Source organism: Octopus sinensis, linkage group LG7 (assembly GCF_006345805.1).
Source record: "Octopus sinensis linkage group LG7, ASM634580v1, whole genome shotgun sequence".
NCBI lineage: Eukaryota > Metazoa > Mollusca > Cephalopoda > Octopoda > Octopodidae > Octopus > Octopus sinensis.
Window position 1 is genome coordinate 53,778,995 of NC_043003.1, and position 22,500 is coordinate 53,801,494.

The 22,500-nt window shown below is 35.9% G+C and overlaps 1 protein-coding gene across 3 annotated transcripts in view; it reads left to right on the top strand.

Moving 5' to 3' along the window:
* The window catches only part of LOC115214413 (phosphoribosylformylglycinamidine synthase), a 52,925-nt gene extending 30,603 nt beyond the window's left edge, over nt 1–22,322 (top strand). For 2 of the 3 annotated variants that reach the window (XM_036504792.1, XM_036504791.1), the window contains exons 13-25: nt 1,049–1,180; nt 1,910–2,014; nt 2,958–3,083; nt 3,718–3,898; nt 5,599–5,682; nt 7,703–7,858; nt 8,305–8,421; nt 11,629–11,777; nt 13,602–13,809; nt 15,148–15,360; nt 18,124–18,282; nt 20,768–20,935; nt 21,880–22,322. In XM_036504792.1, coding sequence (XP_036360685.1) covers nt 1,049–1,180; nt 1,910–2,014; nt 2,958–3,083; nt 3,718–3,898; nt 5,599–5,682; nt 7,703–7,858; nt 8,305–8,421; nt 11,629–11,777; nt 13,602–13,809; nt 15,148–15,360; nt 18,124–18,282; nt 20,768–20,935; nt 21,880–22,190 — 2,109 coding nt within the window. In that variant the 3' untranslated portion in view covers nt 22,191–22,322. The remainder of the gene's footprint in view (nt 1–1,048; nt 1,181–1,909; nt 2,015–2,957; nt 3,084–3,717; nt 3,899–5,598; nt 5,683–7,702; nt 7,859–8,304; nt 8,422–11,628; nt 11,778–13,601; nt 13,810–15,147; nt 15,361–18,123; nt 18,283–20,767; nt 20,936–21,879) is intronic. The other variant, XM_029783609.2, reaches the window with a different exon arrangement.
* The last annotated feature ends 178 nt before the right edge of the window (nt 22,323–22,500 follow it).

The following is a 22,500-nucleotide window of genomic DNA, read 5'->3' on the forward strand; positions in this document are numbered from 1 at the left end:
TATGTGCAGGAGTGGTTATGTGGTAAGTAGCTTGCTACCAACCACATGGTTCCATGTTCAGTTCCACTGTGTGGCACCTTGGCCAAGTGTCTTCTACTATAGCCTCGAGCCAACCAAAGCCTTGTGAATGGATTTGGTTGATGGAAACTGAAAGAAGCCTGTCATATATATGTGTGTGTGTTTGTGTGTCTGTGTTTGTTCCCCCGAACATTACTTGACAACTGATGGTGGTGTGTTTACATCCCTGTAACTTAGCAGTTCAGCAAAGAAGACTGCTAGAATAAGTCCGGATACTTATTGATCAGGTCACATATGTCATAGTTGTCGTGGTCACTGCTGGTTCCATGTAAATGGCACCTATGTATTGTAGATATGATCATTGCTGGTGCCATATAAAGGGCACCTGTCTGTGAATCGTAGTAGTGGTGGTTGCTGGTGTCATGTAAATGGCACTCATGCTGGTGGCACATGAAAGCGCCTTTACATTCCCGGAATGGTTGGCCTTAGGAAGGGCATCCAGCCGTAAAAGCCATGCCAAATCAGACTGGAACCTGATGCAGCTTTCTGGTTCATCAGCTCCAGTCAAACTGTCTAACTCATGCCAGGATGGAGAGCAGATGTTAAATGATGATTGATGACTGATCATGTGATTGACCAGGCTATCAGATGTTGTTACACATCGCTGGTCACAATGTGCTTCACATTGTTTTAACCTTCAAATGACAACACCCCGCTGGCTAAGTGAGCAGGCCAAAAGAAGAAAGAGTGAGAGAAAGTTGTGGCGGAAGAGTACAGCAGGGATCGCCACCACCCATTTCTGATGCCTCGTGGAGCTTTAGGTGTTTTCGCTCAATAAACACTCACAACGCCCGGTTTGGGAATGGAAACTGCGATCCTACGACTGAGTCCGCTGCCCTAACCACTGGGCCATTGCGCCTTAACGAATGATGAATGATATGTAGGTGTATATATGTTTCTATTTATGTACCCCCCCACCCACACACACATTTATTTAAAACCTATATGCACTTTGTCTTTTGTTTTATAGAATTTCAAGCTTGATCACCTTACGTTGGACCTAAAGCCACTGTCACTTCCTATTGAATTAACATTGAGAGAGTCCTTAGAGAGGGTTTTACGACTCCCAGCTGTTGCAAGTAAACGATATCTCACAAACAAGGTTTCGTCATTGTTTTCTCATCTAACTTTTCATTGCCAAACTATGACTCACACATCAATATTATATTATTTGAAATGGTAATTCAAATTAATCTTCTAATATATAGAATTTGCATGGCGAGCACTGTGACATAGATGCAGATTCTTAATGAGCTTTCTCATGATTGTGGTCATTTCATTTAATTTCATTTAATTGCTAATTCTCTTTGGAATAATATGAACTTCAACTTTAAACCTCCTCTGTAAATCTGGACCCAAAGTTGTTATCATGTTTCCAGTGAATAAATGATCCATTCTTCATAAATCTTTGAAAAATATCACTAAAAGGAAAATGAAACAATTTTGTGAGGTTTTGGGAGGGTCATTATGCCAGTAATAAACACAAACACTGGTTTTATTTCCCTTTTTTTTTTTTTATTATTCTTAGTCAATTTGTTAACATTTAACAAATTAACTAACCAGTTGTTTGATTAATCATTTGATCAGTCAATCTATCAGATCGATTTGCCGAAATCTTACCTCGTCTTCTGCAATAACATATGCCCTAGACTTGAAGTGGGCCTAGAGTGGAAAGGGCATGTCATTGATGAGATTGGGTGGCCTTGTGCCAAATTTGAAACCAATGTTCCTTTGATATTTTAAGCTTATATATTTTTGAAATATTTTCTCAATAACTTTTAGTAGAAGACTTCTGTCGATATGTTTTTAGAACTTCTTTTATTCTTTACAGGTGGATCGGTCAGTTACTGGCCTGGTTGCTCAACAACAATGTGTAGGCTATTTACACACACCCCTCTCTGATGTTGCAGTCACAGCTCTTTCTTATTTTGATACGGTAGTGAATTATGTTTTTCTAATTTATAAGTACGTTTTAAAGTAGAAGCTATCTTTATTTTAAAATATAACGTCTGAGTAGGATTACAAGTTGATGATTGAGAATAGCTGGAACAGAAGTAATGAAAAAGGTGTCAGAAGAAATAGATTAGATATTGGAATGTTATAGACAAGACCCATATAACTTAAAAGTACTTGAAATAAGTTGTAGTGTATCTAATCCATTCATCATCATCATCATCATCATTTAACATCTGTGTTCCATGTTGGCATGGGTTGGACAGTTTGACAGGATTTGATGTGTTCAAGGACTGCATTGTGCTTCAACATCTGTTTTGGCATGGTTTCCAAGGCTGGATGCCTACCACTTTACAGCATGAGCTAGATGCTTTTTCTAGTGCAATCCACACTATTGGGGGTTGCCATGCAGCATGTAGAGTTAGAAGTAGAGGCAGAGATGGGAGTCAGCTTCATGCTAGTGGACGAGGGCTTGAACTGTGAGAAGGGGTAACAGTGCAGGTTCTTGTAGAGGATCTGCATAGAAAAACAGACTAGACAGTAGAAGAAAAGCAATATACCTAGGTTGCAATGTGACTCTTTTCTTTAAGCCCTTTGCTCCCTGTTGAGGAAGAGGAGAGAAAGAGAAAATGAACAGTTGCAAGAGATAATGGCAAGTGGTGTTTAGATGGTCTCACAAGGCACAAACTTGAGAATATATAAAGTTGATTGTGATGTAATTTGAAATTTCTTGGTGTATTAAGTCTATATTATGCTGATAAAAATTATATGAATTTATAAAAGGAAATAAAACAAAAATTATAGATTAATGGAAGTAGAATTTCAATCTTTAAAAATCATTTTTGTATATATTTTCGTTTCTGAAACTGAAGAAATGTAATCGATTTAAATATATTGTTCAAATATCATTCAAAACTATTTTCCAGGTTGGTTCAGCAACTGCAATTGGTGAACAACCAATTAAAGGCCTTGTTAATCCATGCTGCGGAGCTCGAATGTCTGTTGGTGAATCATTGACCAATTTGATATTTGCTCCTGTTACTGCTCTTAAGGTTTGTATCAAAGATATTTCTACATGTATTCATAGTTACTTAAGATTTTGATGTTCAATGACTCCGTAAATAACTGAAATGTATAATACATAGTGTATGTATGTGTGTGTATATAAGTATTTATGTATGTATGTATTTATTTATTTGTGATTAGTCATATTTTTGAGGTGACAACTATACAGAAAACTAAGTGAATACTGGACAGGTAGAAGCAGCACTTCACCAAAACTTGCACGCATATAAACTAACAAAACAAAGCACCAAGAATTCACTTAACCCTTTAGTGTTCACATTATTCTGCCAAAATCAATGCTTCTTCATCTACATGGTTTTGAACTAATAATGTATTATCTTGCAGCTATGAGATTTTGATGAGGTAGCTGTTAATTTTTAAAACGATATTGTAGGGTTGGTGTGAGGGACCAGATCTGGCCAGTTTGAACATAAAACAGGCAGAATACTTTTGGCCAGATATGGCCGGTTTAAATGCTAAAGGGTTAAACATTTAAATTCTAATGAAACATCATCATCATCATCGTTTAATGTCCGCTTCAGTTTAAATGATGAATTGTCTAAATACATGTTGAGTAGTAAATACTATGTCACACTGAATTGCTCACTTTCTTTGTTGTAGGATGTTAAGTGTAGTAGTAACTGGATGTGGGCTGCAAAGTTGGCAGGAGAAGGTGCTGCTCTCTATGATGCCTGCAAATCAATGTGTGACATTATGAAGCAGCTTGGTATCGCAGTTGATGGTGGAAAAGACTCACTCAGCATGGCTGCTAGAGTTGGTTCACAAACTATAAAAGCTCCAGGTAATTATTTTATTTTACATGCTTCAACCATGAAATATAGTTGAATTAATGTATTGGCATGGTTTCTACAGCTAGATTCCCTCCCTAATGCCAACCACTCTGAGTGTGTAAATGGGTGCTTTTACATAACAGATTTGTTATTTGCAATCTATGCCTGTCTGTCTGCTCCCCTTTGGTTATACACCCATCTGTCCATCTTACACTCTGTGTATCCATCTGTCTGTTATTTCAATTTTTGTGATACCTATTATATATTATTGTAATCAATTTTAAAATATGTGGGTTGATAAACATAGTTGTTGTTGTTCTAGACCATATGCCTCTGATATAAAGTTAATTTTCTCTTTTCCTGCAACTAATCTGGAGGCCCTGAGAAAGGGCCATTGTATTATTCTTTTTCCCTTGACAAAAGCCATTATAAAAATACTCTAAATATAAAGTTAATATTTCAAAAAATTATAATTGTAATAAACACCAAAGTTCACTTGGTATATATTGGTTTCAAATTTTGGTGCAAGGCCAGCAATTTCAGCAGAGGGGTAAGTTAATTACATTTTTTCCACCAGTGCTCAACTGGTACTTATTTTATCATCCCTGAAAGGATGAATGGCAAAGGTAGAATTTGAATTCAGAGCGTAAAGATGGATGAAATACTGCTAAGCATTTTGCTCAGTGTTCTAACAGTTCTGCCAGCTTTCAGTGAAGCAAAATATTACTTATTTTGGGGGAAGGAGCAAGTCAATTACATCATCCCTAGCGCTCAACTGGTACTTATTTTATCAACCTTGAAAGGATGAAAGGCAAAGTTGACCTTGGTGGAAATTGAACTCAGAACATAAAGGCAGATAAAATGCTGCTAAGCAGTTTGCCTGGTATACTCTTTTACTCTTTTACTTGTTTCAGTCATTTGACTGTGGCCATGCTGGAGCACTGCCTTTAGTCGAGCAAATCGACCCCAGGACTTATTCTTTGTAAGCCTAGTACTTATTCTATCGGTCTCTTTTGCCGAACTGCTAAGTTACGGGGGACATAAACACACCAACATTGGTTGTCAAGTGCTGTTGGGGGACAAACACAGGCACACAAACACACACACATATATATATACATATACATATCTGCGATGGGCTTCTTTCAGTTTCCGTCTACCAAATCCACTCACAAGGCTTTGGTCGACCCAAGGCTATAGTAGCAGACACTTGCCCAAGGTGCCACGCAGTGGGACTAAACCCGGAACCATGTGGTTGGTAAGCAAGCTTCTTACCACACAGCCACTGCTAATGATTCTACCAGCACACTGCCTTCATTTGGTTTATATTAAAGGAAAAAAATGTAATCTAATTTACATGACTTGTTTAGCTCCAGGTCAGCCCTCATTGTGCTGGCATATGATCAAAAGCATTCTAATTCTGAATATACTGTCTTTTTATACATAACAATGACTGAGTTGTCTAATGTATCATTGTTTATTTAAGACAACAAAGGTGCAACTTGGGAGAATTAACTGATATTTGACACAGGTTGAATGACCAATTAGACTCTTTGACCTAACTCATGCAAGTAAGTTAATATATAGAGGGAAATTATTTCTCCTAAAATAATCGAAGGCCCAAAAGTACAAGCTTGAATTTTTTGTTTTATATGTCATATTTTAAGTATTTTTGCTGTTTCTAATGCAAGTTTTTCAATGAATATTTCAGGGACATTGGTTGTGTCTACATATGTTGGCTGTCCTGACATTAGATTGAGTGTAACACCTGATTTGAAGTGTTCTCAAGGAAGAGGTCAGATTATATTCATTTCCTTTTATTCATTTTGTTAATAATCATTTTAGCCTTTGAAAAATTGTAACTGTTAATATGTTGCAGGACAAAGGGTGACTATTTTCTGTAAAATTATCTCTTAATAAAGAATGTTTGGCACAAATTTGACTGGAGGGTATATGCAATTAGCTCTTGGCTGGTATGTTATTTTATGGACCTGGGAAGGATGAAAGGCAAAGCTGACCTCAGTAGGGTTTGAATTCAGAACATAAAGAGCCATAAGAAATGCCTTTATGCATTTTGTCTATTGTACTAATGATTCTGTCAGCTTCTTGCCTTAATAATAATAATAATAATAATAATAATAATAATAACATTGTTTTGTCTTGGTATAAAAGATGGGCTACAGTAAATATTCTGCTCAATACCACAGATTTGCTTGTCAGTTGTTTGACCATAACCAGTTGAGCATGTCCCTTAGTGGAAGACGATATGTGCATCTCTGATCACAAGCAGAAGTAGTGGTGGGAGCATCATAGCCATGTGTTGAGGGAGATTCTTTAGGGTTTGAATAATTCACCTCTGGAAACATGGGTGTTTTGTTCAACATCCTTAAACAACCTTTATTCAGGGACCTTTTGAGCAGGATATGCTACTCGACCAGAAGAAAATTCTAACTAGGCCCCACCTGCAAGGTTATGTGCTGTTTATCTTGATATGAAATCACCATGTCACACACATATGGTTGTGATGCATGTGCCTAGTGTACCCTTATCAGACGGGTAGTCATGATGGGTATACTGTGCTTCGTATATTTTACCCCAGTGTCACTTTGATGGCATGCACTGCTCTCTCACTCAATAATAATAATAATGCTTTCTACTGAAGGCACAATCATGGAAGATACTGGTGTCATTCAAATGGCACCTGTGCCTGTGGAACATAAAAGCACCTATTACACTCTCAGAGTGGTTGGTGTTAAGAAGGGCATCCAGCTGTAGAAACCATGCCAAAACAGACTTGTGTCTGGGGCAGCCATCCACCTTGCCAGCCCTGGTCAAACCAACCAACCCATGCTAGCATGGGCAACGGACATTAAATGATGATGATGATGATGACTAAAGGTACAAGGCCTAAAATTTGGTGGGAGGGAGATTAGTCGATTACATCAATTCCAGTCTTTCACTGGTATTTAATTTGTCGACCCCCAAAAGGAGGAAAGGCAAAGTCAACCTTGGCGGAATTTGAACTCAGAACATAACAATTACTAAGCATTTTCCCCTGTATGCTAATGATTCTGACAGCTCACCGCCTGTGCCTCCAGAGTATCTCAACATGCATGATAGAGCTGCACAATATATTCACTGGGTTATTTGCAAAAACCTGGACTTGCCCCATGATAAAATCTGGTGGGAACACAAACTACCCCCAGTGCTTGAAAATGATCACATCTCACTCTTCTGGAACTTCCACCATTCAAACTGACAGAAAGATAGATGCAAATAGGCCAGACATCATATTGAAAGACTTCAAACAAAAATCATGCCTCCTCATTGATATGACTGTCCCAATCAATATAAATGTATCTGTCAAGACCTACCAAATACTGAGCAAGTATAAAGATCTTGAAATAGAAATTAGCAAAATGTGGAACCTGAAGATTAAAACAATGCTTGTTGTCATAGGTGCCCTAGGAATGATAGCAAAAAGGGCTGATTGCTACCTAGCTCAGCTACCAGGAAACCCCAAAATGGCAGAAATTCAAAAGATAGTGCACATGGGAACTACCCATATCCTACCTAAAATACTGTCTATGTAAACTCAAATTTTAAAACAAACACATAATTTTCTTATAGTTTCTTAAAACTACACTATGTACAAAACCAAATATATGATACCCTAAGCATAACACCAACACAAACTTCTAACTTGTTGTCTCTTGAGGTCTCTAGGTGAGACTCGGAGCCAACTTGTACAAATGCAAAGCAAAAGTCAAACATAAAATAATGATAATAATACTTTTTAAATTATCTTTATCCAGGAATTTTACTCCATGTTGATCCTAGCTGTGGTCAACACAGAATTGGTGGATCAGCCCTAGCACAGTGCTTTAAACAACTGGGCAAGGATGTTCCTGATCTTGAAAGACCAGATATATTCAAATCAATGTTTGATGTAACTCAACAATGTATATCAGGTATTTATTTCTCTTTCTATTTCTATTCATGAACGATCTTGTTTTAAACTTTTCTCTTTTAGTTTTCCTTTTCGTTATGTTGCAATACTACCCAGTGGCTGTGTGAGCTACAAAATCCTTGTCGCCACTGTTATGTTGCATGTTCGGATGCCTCTACTACTCAACTCTATTACTCTGTTCGTCTCAGCTGTGCTCCTTTGACTGCTACTCAACTGTTCTCTAGTCTGTCTCCTGACGTCTAGGCTTCTCCCTCTATATCTACGTATTGGGCTAGCCTATTTCATCGTCTGGGGGCGTCCACACAACACTTTTATAGCTGGACATGCTTCCTTGCAATAATAAAATCACGACATTGTTTGTAACTGTCATATTTTTTTCATTTCAACAGAATTTTATTTTCATTGGTTTACTGTATCATTAATAAATATTTGTAAATTGTCTTACAGATAGATTAATTTCCTCTGGGCATGATATTAGTGATGGTGGTTTAATTACATGTGCCTTGGAGATGGCTTTTGCTGGTAACTGTAGCATGCACCTTCATTTTGAAAATACTGCAAATGGTAAGTACTTGGTTAATAAAAATTGTTCTGTTTGACCTTATCATTAATATATTTCTCACTAAAATATACAGCTAAGTGTTGTGATTAGATTCTACAGCATTCATAAGTTTAACTCTTTAGCATTTAAACTGGCCATATCCGACCAAAATATTCTACATGTGTTTTGTTGAAACTAGCTAGATCCAGCCTCTCATAATTCCCTTACAATGTTCTAAAAGTAACCAAACATATCGTTGAAATCACCAATCAGTGACGTGTATTCAGCTGAATAAAATTACTGCTGTTGTTTGTCAACAAGAATTTTGATTTAAGTATGAACAAGTCTTTGAAATTTGGGTAATCTGTGATGACAGATGGCATGCAGTGGTATTGAGTGGCGTGGTAGCAAAAGGATTAAATGTATTGATTTTTGTTGGTAAAACTTAACCTGTCAAAAGCAAAGAATGAGAATTGAAATGTAATATTATTTGGCTTGATGTTTACATGTTGTTATGCCATGATTAGTGTTAATATTAGATTTTATATTATTGAAACATATCATTTAGATGTGTGTGTTTGCAAATATCAATTTTACATTTCACTATAGCATAAATATAAATAAAAATATTCTATATTTTAGAAGTCATCATTAACATAAGCAGCTGCAGTGGGTGGCTTAACGTTGCATTCTTCAAGTTTTATCACTTATGACACCCACAGCCCTATTGTTATGGACATTTTTTACTTTGAACTTGGTAATTCCACGAGATTTCTATCTTCACCATTCAATGTATCTTTCCTTTGTTGCCCTAACTGTATCTTGCTTAACAAGTTCCCAAGCTAAATACTGAGCCAAACCCTTCTTTGCTATAACTGTACCATCAGAAAAAAACCTTCCAAGCTTGTGAGTCTCCCTTAACTATTAACCTGAAACTAAACTATTAACAACAGCAAGATCATGTCACTATCGTGGCTTCTCTTTTTTTTATTTATGCACCCTTTTCAAGCCTAGCCAGGCTCATGGGCCTGGTTTCCTAGTCTCTGTGGTGTATGTCCCCCCCCCCCAGCTGGACAGAATGCCAGTCCATCGCAGCGTTACTCAAGAAACAGGAAGAAAGAGTGAGAGAAAGTTGGGGTGAAAGAGTACAACAGGGGTTGCCACCACCCCCTGCTGGAGCCTCGTGGAGCTTTAAGTGTTTTTGCTCAATAAACACACACAACACCCGGTCTGGGAATCAAAATCGTGATCCTCCGACCATGAGTCCGCAGCCCTAACCACTGGGCCATTGCGCATCCACTGTGCCCTTTTAAAGCCTAGCCAGGCTCATGGGCCCGGTTTCCCGGTTTCAATGGCGTGTGTTCCCCAGCGGGACGGGACGTCACTCCATTGTAGCATTACTCATTTTTGCCAGCTGAGTGGACTGGAGCAACATGAAATGAAGTGTTTTGCTCAAGAACACAACGCGTCGCCCGGTCCAGGAATCGATACCTCCATCTTACGATCATGATGCCGACACCCTAACCACTAAGCCATGCACCTCCATCTATCTTGGCTTACTCAACCTAAAAGAGCCAGTAAAGGCCATGTGTTCTTCAGAAAAGAAAATAAGAATAAAGTAAAAAAATTGACTAATCTTGTGATACATTGGCATGTTTTCACAAATTTGGAGTGAAGACATAGTCCTTGACAAATGTTTATGTATTGACACTGATAGAATGAACAGCTAGTTCAACCAAAAGGAGGTTTGCACTCTGGAATGAAAAGAATAAAAATGTTGATTATCAAATGAAACCACTGGAATAACATCATAATAACAATAAATCGCTTCTCTCCTTAAAAATCATCAAATTCTCATCTACCATCCTTGTATGGCTTCCAGAGAAATTTCTTCATTTAGCAGTTGTCTACTAGTAGGGAGCAGATGTTTCACCTAGTCTCTCATTAGAATTGCATTGTCAAAGTTAAAATGTTAAAATTCACTCACCTTTCACAAAAAAATTTTACGTTCTTAGTCACTTTCTTAATCAGTATTTAAAAATATAGACAATCTCATATGTCACAAACCTTTCCAAACTTAGCTGTTTCGACTTTAGTGTCAAGCTCATTGGCTTCATTTATAAGACAGGACCATTAATATATTTATTTGCTTGGCAAATGTATCATCACCAGAATTGCTAAAGCAGTGATAGTACTCTGTAACTTTTGCAAACCAGCATTTGGTGGGGCTGCACATAAGTATAAGTTACTGTATTTCTGGTTCCTCGTTCTACTTACACATTCTTACTCAGATGCTATTTTATACCTCAAAAGCTTGTTGCAGACAGAAGGAGGTGAGCTGAAATGCTGCCAGGTCAGAGAGGCCTCAAAACTGATCAGTGTTCTGGATTTGAAAGTACATCCAAAGAGATTTTGCTGGATTTTGGTCATATCTAAAACATCAAGGGTGTAATTGTTCATTTCTTGTTTTAGGAGACCTCCTTCGGTCATGAATGACCATGGTATTGCACCTAGAAAGTTACCCACCAAGGTACAAGTCCGGGCAAGGTTGTGTATGGAAGGCCTGTAGTCAGTCACCCATGCATACCAGCCTCCCCTCTCCACACCGATGTTATCCAAGGGAAAGGCAAAGACTGATACAGCTTGACACCAGTGATGTCACAACTCATTTCTACAGCTGAGTTAATTGGAGCAACGTGAAATAAAGTGTCTTGCTCAAGAACACAACATGCAGCCCGGTCCAGGAATTGAACTTACAACGTCATGATCGTAAGCTCGACGCTCTAACCACTGAGCCATGCGCCTTCACCATTTCTTGTTTTAATACTCTGTAAAATAATGGCATTGAATCCAATCCACTGTACAGATATTAAATAGACTGGCAGTATCAGTAGTGTGGCAGACAAAATGCCTTGCAGTATTTCAGCTTTTTACATTTTGATTTCAGGTGCCATCAAGGTCAGCTTTGCCTTACATCCCTTTGAGGTCAATGAAATATCAGTCAAGTACTGGGGTCAACGGTATCAACTAACTCTTCCCTGCAGAATTACTGGTCTTGTGTTTAAATTAGGAACCATCGTTGTAGTTGTTGTTATCATCATCACCATCACTGCCACTGCCACCCTTGTTGTTGCTGTTGTTGTAATTAAAGTTTTAAAGACATTTCTTACGACTGTTCACCACCCCAAGGGAATTTTATTCGTAGATCATATTATTTTCATTGCTTCTAGATCCTCCTCTTGAGTTGCTGTTTGCTGAGGAACTTGGGCTAATTTTAGAATTGAGAGATGATAACCAGCAAATGGTTATATCTCGATACAAAGAAGCTGGAGTGCCTTGTTCTATTATTGGTTATTGCTCTGAGGAAAATGTGCCTAAGGTAAGTTGCTGTTGTCTTACTTGATATTCTCAGGAAGTCGTTTGTTGTTGTCATCATAATTGTTTTAAAGTCTACTTTTCCAAGGTTAATTGAGGCAGATTTTTTTACGGCCAGATGCCCTTCTTGTCACCAACTCTTACCTGTTTCTAAGCATGGTAATATTTCCTCCATGGTTAGACATGCTTGCACAAAATATTTGAAATGAAAGACTTTGTTTGTATGACAGTGACAATGATTTTACAATTATCATGTAAAGACAAGAAAATACTGACATACATACTCTCTCTCTCTCTCTCGCTCTCTCTCTCTCTCACACACACACACACACACACTAGGCTTCTTTTGGTTTCTGCCTATCAACTCCACTAGCAAGGCTTTGGTTGATCTGGTGTTATAGAAAAAATTGCCCAAGGTGTCATGCAATGAGATTGAACCTGAAGCTATGTGGTTGGGAAACAAACTTCTTTCCACACAGCTACGCTTGCACCAGTAGACAGTATATATCAACTTCATCTAGACATTATATAAAATATTGACTATATATATATAATATATCTCTCCTTGTTTTTTCTGTATCCCTTTCTGTAGAAGAGCATAGGCTCAAAACATAAAAGACTTTTTCTATTCCTGAGCGTTATATTAATGCATCTGTTTGTTTTGTACACCACCTGTCTTCGTTTTTTGTTTTTTTCGTAAACTCTCCCTATATATATAATATATATATATATATATATATATAAAATTAACAGAATGAGATAAAAATCCAAGGTTGTGAAAGATTTCAGAACATTTATAAAGAGAAGGTCTTACAGCTGTTTCTGAGATATTTTATATATCCCTTCATTGGAGACAGTGCGAAAAATGGTTAAGTAATAGTGCATTTAATTCTCTCACACTGTCCCTGCTAGACTGACATCAGAATAGTTGGTTGTCTTAAAAAAAACAATAAACAAAACTATTTTGTTAGGAGCTGTGGGTCAAATGTGTTAGACTGCTTTTTACATACTTTTATTATCTTTATTCTCTTACTGTTTCACTGCTTGAACTGTTCCCATACTGGTGTTTTAGTTGACTATATCAACCCCAGTACTTAGTTTAGATTAGTACTTATTTTATCCATATCTGTTTGTCAGACCACTCACAACATAAATGATACAACTGATTTTTAGACCAGTGTAAACATATAGGCACAACACACACACACATACACACTAACATAAGAGTATTCAGATTTAGTGTGCAAGAAGGAAGACTGTAATGGGATGGACATCTGATGCGTGTGGATGAGGACAGCTGTATAAATAATGCTGATCACTTAATGTGGATGGAACTGACAGAAGAGTGAGACCCAAGAAGATATGGGACAAAGTGGTGGAAACTGATCTTAGGACCCTCACAGAGATGACATGGGATCAAGATGACTACTGATATATGGTTCTCAAGGAGAGGGCTTGAGAAACTGAAATCTGGAAGCACAGTCTGTGTATGTGTGCATGCACACATGCATGCATGCAAACTGCAACACCTCCCATCATTTCATCTGAGCTGAACTTCATATTTCACCAGCTTTACCCTGATACCACTTATACTTCCCTGATACCACTTATCTATTTCACTAGTTATCCAGCCTTCATTCTTTAACCTGACTATTTCAAAGTATGATGGTTTTACATACTGCAAATACATTCAGCTCATGCCAACTTGGGAAAATGCATATTGAAATGATTATGATGACTATGATGGCAACAATGATAGCAAAAACCAATTACAATCATTGCCATTTGTATAATTATCATTTTTCTATTTCCTTTTTAATTAACTCAGGTGACAGTTTCTGTGTCAAACCAAGAATTATTGAACATGAAATTAGCTGATCTGCGTGACATCTGGGAGGAGACAAGTTACCAGCTTGAAAAAAGACAAACTACTATTGCCTGTGCTGAGGCTGAAAGAAAAAGTTTCAGAATGAGAAAGAAACCACGATACACCTTTAATTATGATCTTAGTCAACTGTACAATCCTCATTCATTTAGTAAGTATGGATACTTGGTTGTGTAAATGGTATTCCTTTTTACTTGTTTCTCTCATAGGACTGTTGCCATATGATCTTCATAATTTTTTCAGAAAAAGAATTTATATTACGAATGAACTGTTTATGAAACATTAAAAATGTAAATGATCGTATTGGGTTGGGGCATAATTATTGTGGCTTTTTTTCAACAAATTTTATTCAACAAAAACAATAACAATATTTAACAAAAAATATCTTTAAATGATGGTCTGACCATCTGCCAAGGAAATGGTAAGTAGTAATTGAAGTAGATGGTGAATATGCTCCGGAATAATCATTTAACCCTTCGTTACTGTATTTATTTAAAGATGCTCTGTGTTTCTTTCAATTACTTTAAATATAACAAAGAATTTAGTAAAATAACTTAATTATCATTCAGCTAGTGTCAGGAACATAAATTGTGACTAAGGTTTGGTGGAAGATTTTAATTCAAAACTTATGAAAACAAGAGTCGGTTTCAGCCGGGTTGGTAACAAAAGGGTTAAAGATGTTTTTGTTACATGTTGTTATTGTTTTTGTTGAATAAAATTTGTTGAAAAAAAGCTGCAATAATTATGCACCAAGCCAATAGATATTATAATGAATTTGAGACAAAAAAGTGTACAGTAGGCCCATAATTTGATTCATGTGGCATCTCTCCTTGCAAACATCAAACCAATGTAGGACACTTCACTCTGTTTTATATTTTTAGAATAGCCATTTCTGTTAGCAGGAGTGTCTGGTGAATCTTATTTTTGAAGTTAGAATAGTACAGTTAAAATAAATGAAAGCCATTTATGACCAATTTGAGATGGATACATGTCTGGTCATCCGGCAAGCAATGAATAAGTCTTTTTGTCCTTCCAGCAATTTTGTTGTTCTTTTGAATCTTAAAATAGTGCATATATTGGACTGACAGATAAATTCATTTGTTTTTGTTTTTTTTTCTACTTGTCATTCCATTGCCATATATCTGAAAAGAGGTAAAATTTATTCAAATTTCCAAAAAATAAACAAAAGTTGTAGAGGGAAAACAGAGCTTCAAAAATCAAACAATACCATGATAAAAATAATTTTCATGTTAAGTCAAATAACATTGGAAAGTATTAAGGTAAATGAAAAAAAAAAAAATGAATTTACCTGATAACCCCAAAATATTCAATATCATTTACAGTTTATAAATTTTCAGAGGGCTTTGTGTCTATCTAAAAATTAGTATTACATGTGTAATTATTAATATAAATCTAACCCTGATATTGTTTTAAGTAGATTTATTTTTCACTTGATTGACTTCCAAAGTATAATAATTTTTTTCACCAGTTTTGCCACAGCATAGTCCAAGTATTGCAATCATTCGGGAAGAAGGAAGTAATGGAGATCGTGAAATGGCAGCGGCGTTCCATTATGTTGGTTTTCAAACTTGGGATGTCAACATGCAAGATTTGTGTTCTGGCAACATAACACTGGATCAATTTCGAGGCATAGCTTTCGTTGGAGGTTTTAGTTATGCGGATGTGTGTGGCTCAGCCAAAGGTAATGAAACCTAAAAGTTTACAAAATTTGTTCTTTATGCATTTGACGTTTGATACAAACTCGAAACATTTTATCTCCCTTTAAAAGATAGTATCAAATTTTAGATTATGCTAAAAAGAAAAAAAATATAAAAGTAATATAAAACTTTGCTTTCATCATCATCATCATCATTTTAATATCTAGTTTTCCATGCTTGCATGGGTTGGATGAAATTTGTTGAGGCAGATTTTTCTACAGCTTGAAGCTTTTCTTGTCACCAACACCCACCAGTTTCTAAGTAAGGTAATATTTCCCCTTGGCCAGACATGTTTTCATGGACGTTTGGAAGGAAGACACAGTTTATATGGTGGTAATGCTCATTAAGACAGTCTGGCACCTGTACCTGTGTAAAATGATTCGAGTAAGGTTGTTGCCAGTACCGCCTGACTGGCCCCCGTGCTGGTGGCATGTAAAAGCACCCACTACACTCTCGGAGTGGTTGGCGTTAGGAAGGGCATCCAGCTGTAGAAAGTCTGTCAGATCAAGATTGGAGCCTGGTGCAACCATCTGGTTCATCAGCCCTCAGTCCAACCCATGCTAGCATAGAAAGCAGACGTTAAACGATGATGATGATATGTTATTCAGACAAAGAGACACTAAAACACACACATGCACACAATACTCTTCTTCAATGTCCACTCACAAGGCTTTGGTCAGCTTGGAGCTATAATAAAAATATACTTGGTCAAGGTTTCAATATAAAAGCTTATAGAGAAACCAATATAAAATATCTAACAATAAAATCAGTTCTTTCCATAGAGAAAAATATAAAGTATTTGCAGCATGCTGTACGGCATTTTGTCAGTGAAAGGTCACGATCTCAAAGCGGCGAAAATATATTGGCAAATTAAATTTAAATGTTGAAGTGAATCTAACGGTTTTTGTGTGTTTTTAAATGGCTGGATCTTTACCTTTTGACCGGCAGATTTAGAAAATAATTTTTTGTAACTAAACACTTTCAAACTTCGTATCCTGGTAGAATGTGTCATATAAAACATTTTTTACTCTTAGCGTTTTTGAGAAAAGTTTATATTTATGAAATTATTTCACGTTAAAGTTCTCGTATTTCGGTAATTTCAACCAATCAGTGATGTGTATTCAGCTGAATAAAATTACTGCTGCTGTTTGTAAACAACAACTATCGGCAGTGTATATTTCATTTGTCACTGTTATTTATGACATCGTTCATGCGTTTGTACTGGTTTTAGGGTTAGGGTTTTAGGGTTAGAGTAATGGAAAAAAAATGAAAAATGAAGTGATTGGAGGGGTAGGGGTAGTGTTTAGTTACAAAAAATTATTTTCTAAATCTGCCACTCAAAAGGTAAAGATCCAAATGGCTTATAAACACCTTCCACGCTGCAATTGTTTTTGTTTCAGCACATGATTCTCAGACCAGGTCTCTTGCTAAGCAAGTACATCTCCGTAATATAAAGTATTTTTTACTTGAAAACACAGAAAAGATAAAACCATGCTAAAGTTGTTAAACTAAAATGTATTAAAATTAAAATTTAGAAGCCAAAGTTAATTTGTTTTCTTACAGTTGTGTAATTTTCAAACTTTCTCTGATTAACTAGAATAAATAATTGCTTCTAATGTAGACTGACTCTGAAAAGAGGAATGACAAAGTTGACATTGACAGTATTTGAACATAAAATGTAAAGAGAACAAATACCTATTTCTTTACTATCCACAAGGGGCTAAACACAGAGGGGACAAACAAGGACAGACATAGGTATTAAGTTGATTACATTGACTCCCAGTGCATAACTGGTACTTAATTTATTGACCACGAAAGGATGAAAGGCAAAGTTGACCTCGGCGGAATTTGAACTCACAACGTAACAACAGACGAAATACCGTTAAGCAGTGCTAACGACTCTGCCAGCTCGCTGCCTTTAGGGTTTGTGTTAGGGTTAGGGTTGTCATAAATAACAGTGACAAATGAAAAATACAGAGAACAAATACCACAATGCATTTTGTCAGGGATGCTAACAATTCTGCCAATCTGCTCATTTAATTATGTAATGATACAAAACATGACATAATTGCTTAATTATAGTCAAGTAAAGAGAAAGCTCACTCTTGACCTAATTTCTACTTTGTACAACATCATCATTCAATATTTTAATGTCTATGTCTCCATACTAGCATGGGTTTGACAGGTCTACAAATTTAGTGTATCACTAATTGCCTTTACCTTTTGTCATGTCTTCATATCTTAAGATCTGGACATACAACTTTTTCTCATGTCTTTCCTTTTTGTGAGTATTCTGGTACTTTCCACTGACAACACCCAGCACTTTGTCACCTTACACTCATTGCTCATTAATATCACCTGATTATGCGAGTAAATATTTGCATAATCAAATCCAGCTCTCCTATTATATTGTCCAAATGCTTTAAGAGTAAATAAGATGTGAATAAAAAGAGGTGTAGGCAGATAAAGAATGATGTAGATACAAATCCATCAATGGTAGTGAAGTCTAGTTTTAGTAAGGAAAAAAATGGTATACCAATTTTTAATAATGAGGAAGTTTTTGCTATTGCTGATATATTATGAAGGACCAGTAATGATGGTTTGTTCCTGATTAAATAATTGATTGTATTAACCAATTAATTTTTATCTATTTTCTATCATATATACGTGAATGATTTTGTAGTATAGATGTAGGTTTTCTGGTGTAAGAGATAAAAGAAAATATATTTCCGTTTGTTCTTTTTCAGGCTGGGCAGCAACTGCTATGTTCAATAAAAATGTGAAAGAAGAATTCAAGAAATTCTTTGATCGAGATGATACTTTTAGTTTCGGAGTGTGTAATGGTTGTCAACTTATGTCTCTTCTAGGCTGGGTTGCTCCTTACCAAGACGACTCTATCACTACAGGTGAGAAGTTTGTTTTTATTTTTGAAGCCCACAAAGTTCAATAAGTTTGTATGCCATAAAGAAGAGTGAATCCCCACATTTTAGACAAGTGGGTTTTTTCAAATTTTTCTCTCAGAAAAAGAAAATGTTTTCATTTCTGTTTGGTTTGTTTCTTCTCTTTGCCTATTCTATTACTACAACACAACAGCCTTTGCTACTCTAAACTAGCAAGTTTCACCTATTTTTGATTATTTCAAATATATCAAAATATACTTTAGCCCTTTAGTTTTCAAACTGGCCATGTCTAACCCAAATATTCTACTTGTTTTTTGTTCAAACTGGCTAGTTCTTGCATCCCACACATATACTACAATTTTGTTCTAAAAATAAAAAAAAATCTGGCCCTCGTGCTGGTGGCACGTAAAAGCACCCACTACACTCTCGGAGTGGTTGGCGTTGGGAAGGGCATCCAGCTGTAGAAACTCTGCCAGATCAGATTGGAGCCTGGTGCAGCCCTCTGGTTTGCCAGTCCTAGGTCAAATCGTCCAACCCATACCAGCATGGAAAGTGGACGTTAAATGATGATGATGACATCATTAAAATCTTGAAACATTACATTTGACAGAATAATCTGAATGTTAAAGAGTTAAATTTCAAGTAGCTTGATAAAAAATATTTCAGGTAGTTTCAGATATTTATAAACCCATGACTTAATTTGTTCAATGCTATGATGTCAAGAAGAAATGACTTATAGCTAAATAAAAAATTTGACTTAGTTCACTGTGTCTGCTAATTTACATATTAGTGTTAATAATGAACAAATTTGTTAAACCAAGGTGTATTTATATATTGAAAACATGGCTTTACCATGAAATGGCAGTTATGGATTATATTCAGTTATGGATTACATTTACCATGAAATGGCAGTTATGGATTATATTATGTGCTGGTGGCACGTAAAAAGCACCATCCGATCGTGTCCGTTGCCAGCCTCGCCTGGCCCCAGTGCCGGTGGCACGTAAAAAGCACCATCCGACTGTGGCCGTTTGCCGGCCCCGTCTGGCACGTAAAAAGCACCCACTACACTCACGGAGTGGTTGGCGTTAGGAAGGGCATCCAGCCGTAGAAACATTGCCAGATCAGACTGGGCCTGGTGCAGCCTTCTGGCTTTCCAGACCCCAGTTGAACCGTCCAACCCATGCTAACATGGAAAGCGGACGCTAAATGATGATGATGATTCAAGTTTTTGACAGCATCAAATTTTCTGTAGATTTTTAACTTTCTAAAACTATTAGAATTTGTTGAACTTTGATCTTCATAAAGCCAAGATCCAGAAATTTATCTGAGTTTATTCCAGAGCAAAGCTATATATGAGAATTATGTCTATCTGTTTGTCATGAATTGTTAATAAATTCTTTTTCCTCAGCTATTATGTAAGTAGCTCTGAAAATATAAAAAAAATGCTGTTTTGTTTTTTCTGGAAAAGAAGTCTTTCATGGGACTTTTATGTATGTGGAGTATACAAAAGCTCATGACATAGAATGTTTTGTGTGGTATTGAAAATGACTAGATTGCCAAGCCTACAATGGAGGACATTTTTGAGATCTCTACTGGTGCTCTTTGCAGAAAGATTAAGAAGAATAAAGAGTGCTATCATATCTGAATAAACATTGTTAGAAGTGGTGACAGGTAGATGTCATTAATCCTTTCGTTACTGTATTTATTTTGAGATGCTCTGTGTTTCTTTCAATTACTTTAAATATAACAAAGAATTTAGTAAAATAAATTAGTTATCATTCAGCTAGTGTTAGGAACATAAATTGTGACTAAGGTTTGGTGGAATATTTTAATTCAAAACTTATGAAAACAAGACATTTGTACTACAGAGCCAGAGCCGGTTTTGGCTGGGTTGGTAACGAAAGGGTTAATGTACAAAAAGTTGAGAATGGAAGATGTAATCAAATATTGGCCTCAATAAAATTTATAGAATTGGATCAAAGAGAGCCATCAGCACACACTACAATTCTAATCCAAGTTATAGTATAGAGCTATATTTGATTACTTGTATTTGTTGATAAAGTTTGAGCAATTTACTTTTACAGTTATATACATCTAACTCATGCTAGCATGGAAAATACTGGAAGTAAAAGAAAAGAATTGGATGTTTTTGTGCCATGTAAAAGTCATGAGTTCTTTATCTCCTCCTCTGATGGAGAAGCTAAAGTGCTCATGACTTTTAATATTTAAAACTAAATTTGGACGGGTTCCATCAATTTATTTGTTCTTCATGTTTTGGTGCTTCTATAGTTGTAAGAAGTGATTGAAGAAACAGCCAAGATGATCAGTAGAGTTAGTTTTAAATTTTTGGAATGGCATATGTCTAATGCAGATTAAAAATTGAATGATCCTTTCTTAGGAATTCTATTGATCATTTCTGTAATCCAATTAATATTTCTTCTAATCCTGAATGATTTGTTTTTTCTTATACAAAAACTTAATAATGTAGTTCTCCCATTAGATCATAGTGTAACACCTGGAGGATTGTTTTTGGATGCAAACAGTTCTGAGAGATTTGAATCTCGTTTTGTGACTGCAAAAGTGTCAGAAAGCCCTGCAATTATGTTTGAAGGAATGGCTGGAACAGTTTTTGGAATATGGGTCTCACATGGTGAAGGTAAGTAATTTTGTTTTTATAAAGTTCTGGAGAAGTGTGTGCAATGGTTGTAATCTTTCCTAATCTTTTTTCTTGGGTTAGGAATTATAGGATTTGTAACTTCTCGTCTGAGTAATATGCAAGCATAATCCTTTGTTTGTCCTCTCTATCACTTGTGATACACAAGACATATTTTCCTGGTGTCCCTACATCATATAATTTACACATTCCCAACTTTTTGTCAACCACCTGAGTAACTTGGTTCTTACCAAAGGAAAGTTTTACATTACTCTGTATGTATGGAACAAGAGTTAATAAAAAATCTGAAAACAAGCATAGAAGTTTAAGACAAACGTATGAAAATGATTTGGACAGGCAAAGGATTATGGTAATATTCACTTTGAATTCTTGAAGGAAGAAAAAGATAAGAATAGAGGGAGTTTCAGGGTGAAGAACTAAAAGGAAAAGATTAGGTAAAATACTTAATGAATGGATTTTGCAAAATGAGTTATATCTGTTATCTTTAGCACGTTACAGTTTATTTTATTTCAGTAAATATGTAAAGGAAGTCAGAAAGTGTTAACTAAAATTAATAAATGGTGGAACTTAAAGCAGATAAAGCTATGAATAATAACATGTAAATATTAGGTTAAAAAAACCTCTTGGATGGTAAAAGCTGAAAGCTGCTCATGGGACTTTTTCCATCCAAGGTGTATTTTAACCCACTAGTTACCTTTTTTTTCTTATACAAAAACTTAATAATGTAGCTCTCCCATTAGATCATAGTGTAACACATGGAGGGTTGTTTTTGGATTTATAGTCTTAGCTACTTGAGTTCCACATTGCTCAGTATTTCTAAATTTTTATGATGTAAATAAAATTAATGAATTTTTTAACATTCTTCATCTAATCTTTGATTTGTAAGCACTAGTGATTACAATATTAATTATTATTTCATATTTCAGGTAAGATGCAATTTAAATCAGACTCTCTATACAGAAATCTGAAAGACAAACAATTAATCCCTCTTCACTATGTTAATGATGATGGGATACCAACATCAGAATATCCATTCAATCCCAATGGCTCACCAGATGGAGTTGCTGCTGTTTGCTCAGAAAATGGCCGCCACGTAGCTATTATGCCTCACCCAGAACGGTGCTTTTTGGCATGGCAATGTCCTTGGTTACCACTAAATATGTGTGATGATCTCCAAGTTACACCATGGTTGAAATTATTTGCCAATGCTTATAACTGGTGTCAGACAATTCAATAAAAAAAAAAAAAATACAATTTTATAAAATTTTTCCTATCTATAAATTTCAGCTCTGAAATTTGGTTAAAGAATTTTTTCAACTCTAATTTTTATAATAATTCTTTTGATATGAAATAAAGCAATAATACTTTACTTTGATATATTATTCAGTCTTATTGATTTCCTACTTTTTTTCTTACGACATGACATTACTTATGTAATGCTGATATATCTACTACTCCAAACACGGCTGCTGTGTTTGTCATTGTTATTAAGTACAGTGATCCCTTGCTACTTCACGGTTCAACTATCGCAGATTCACGACTTCGTG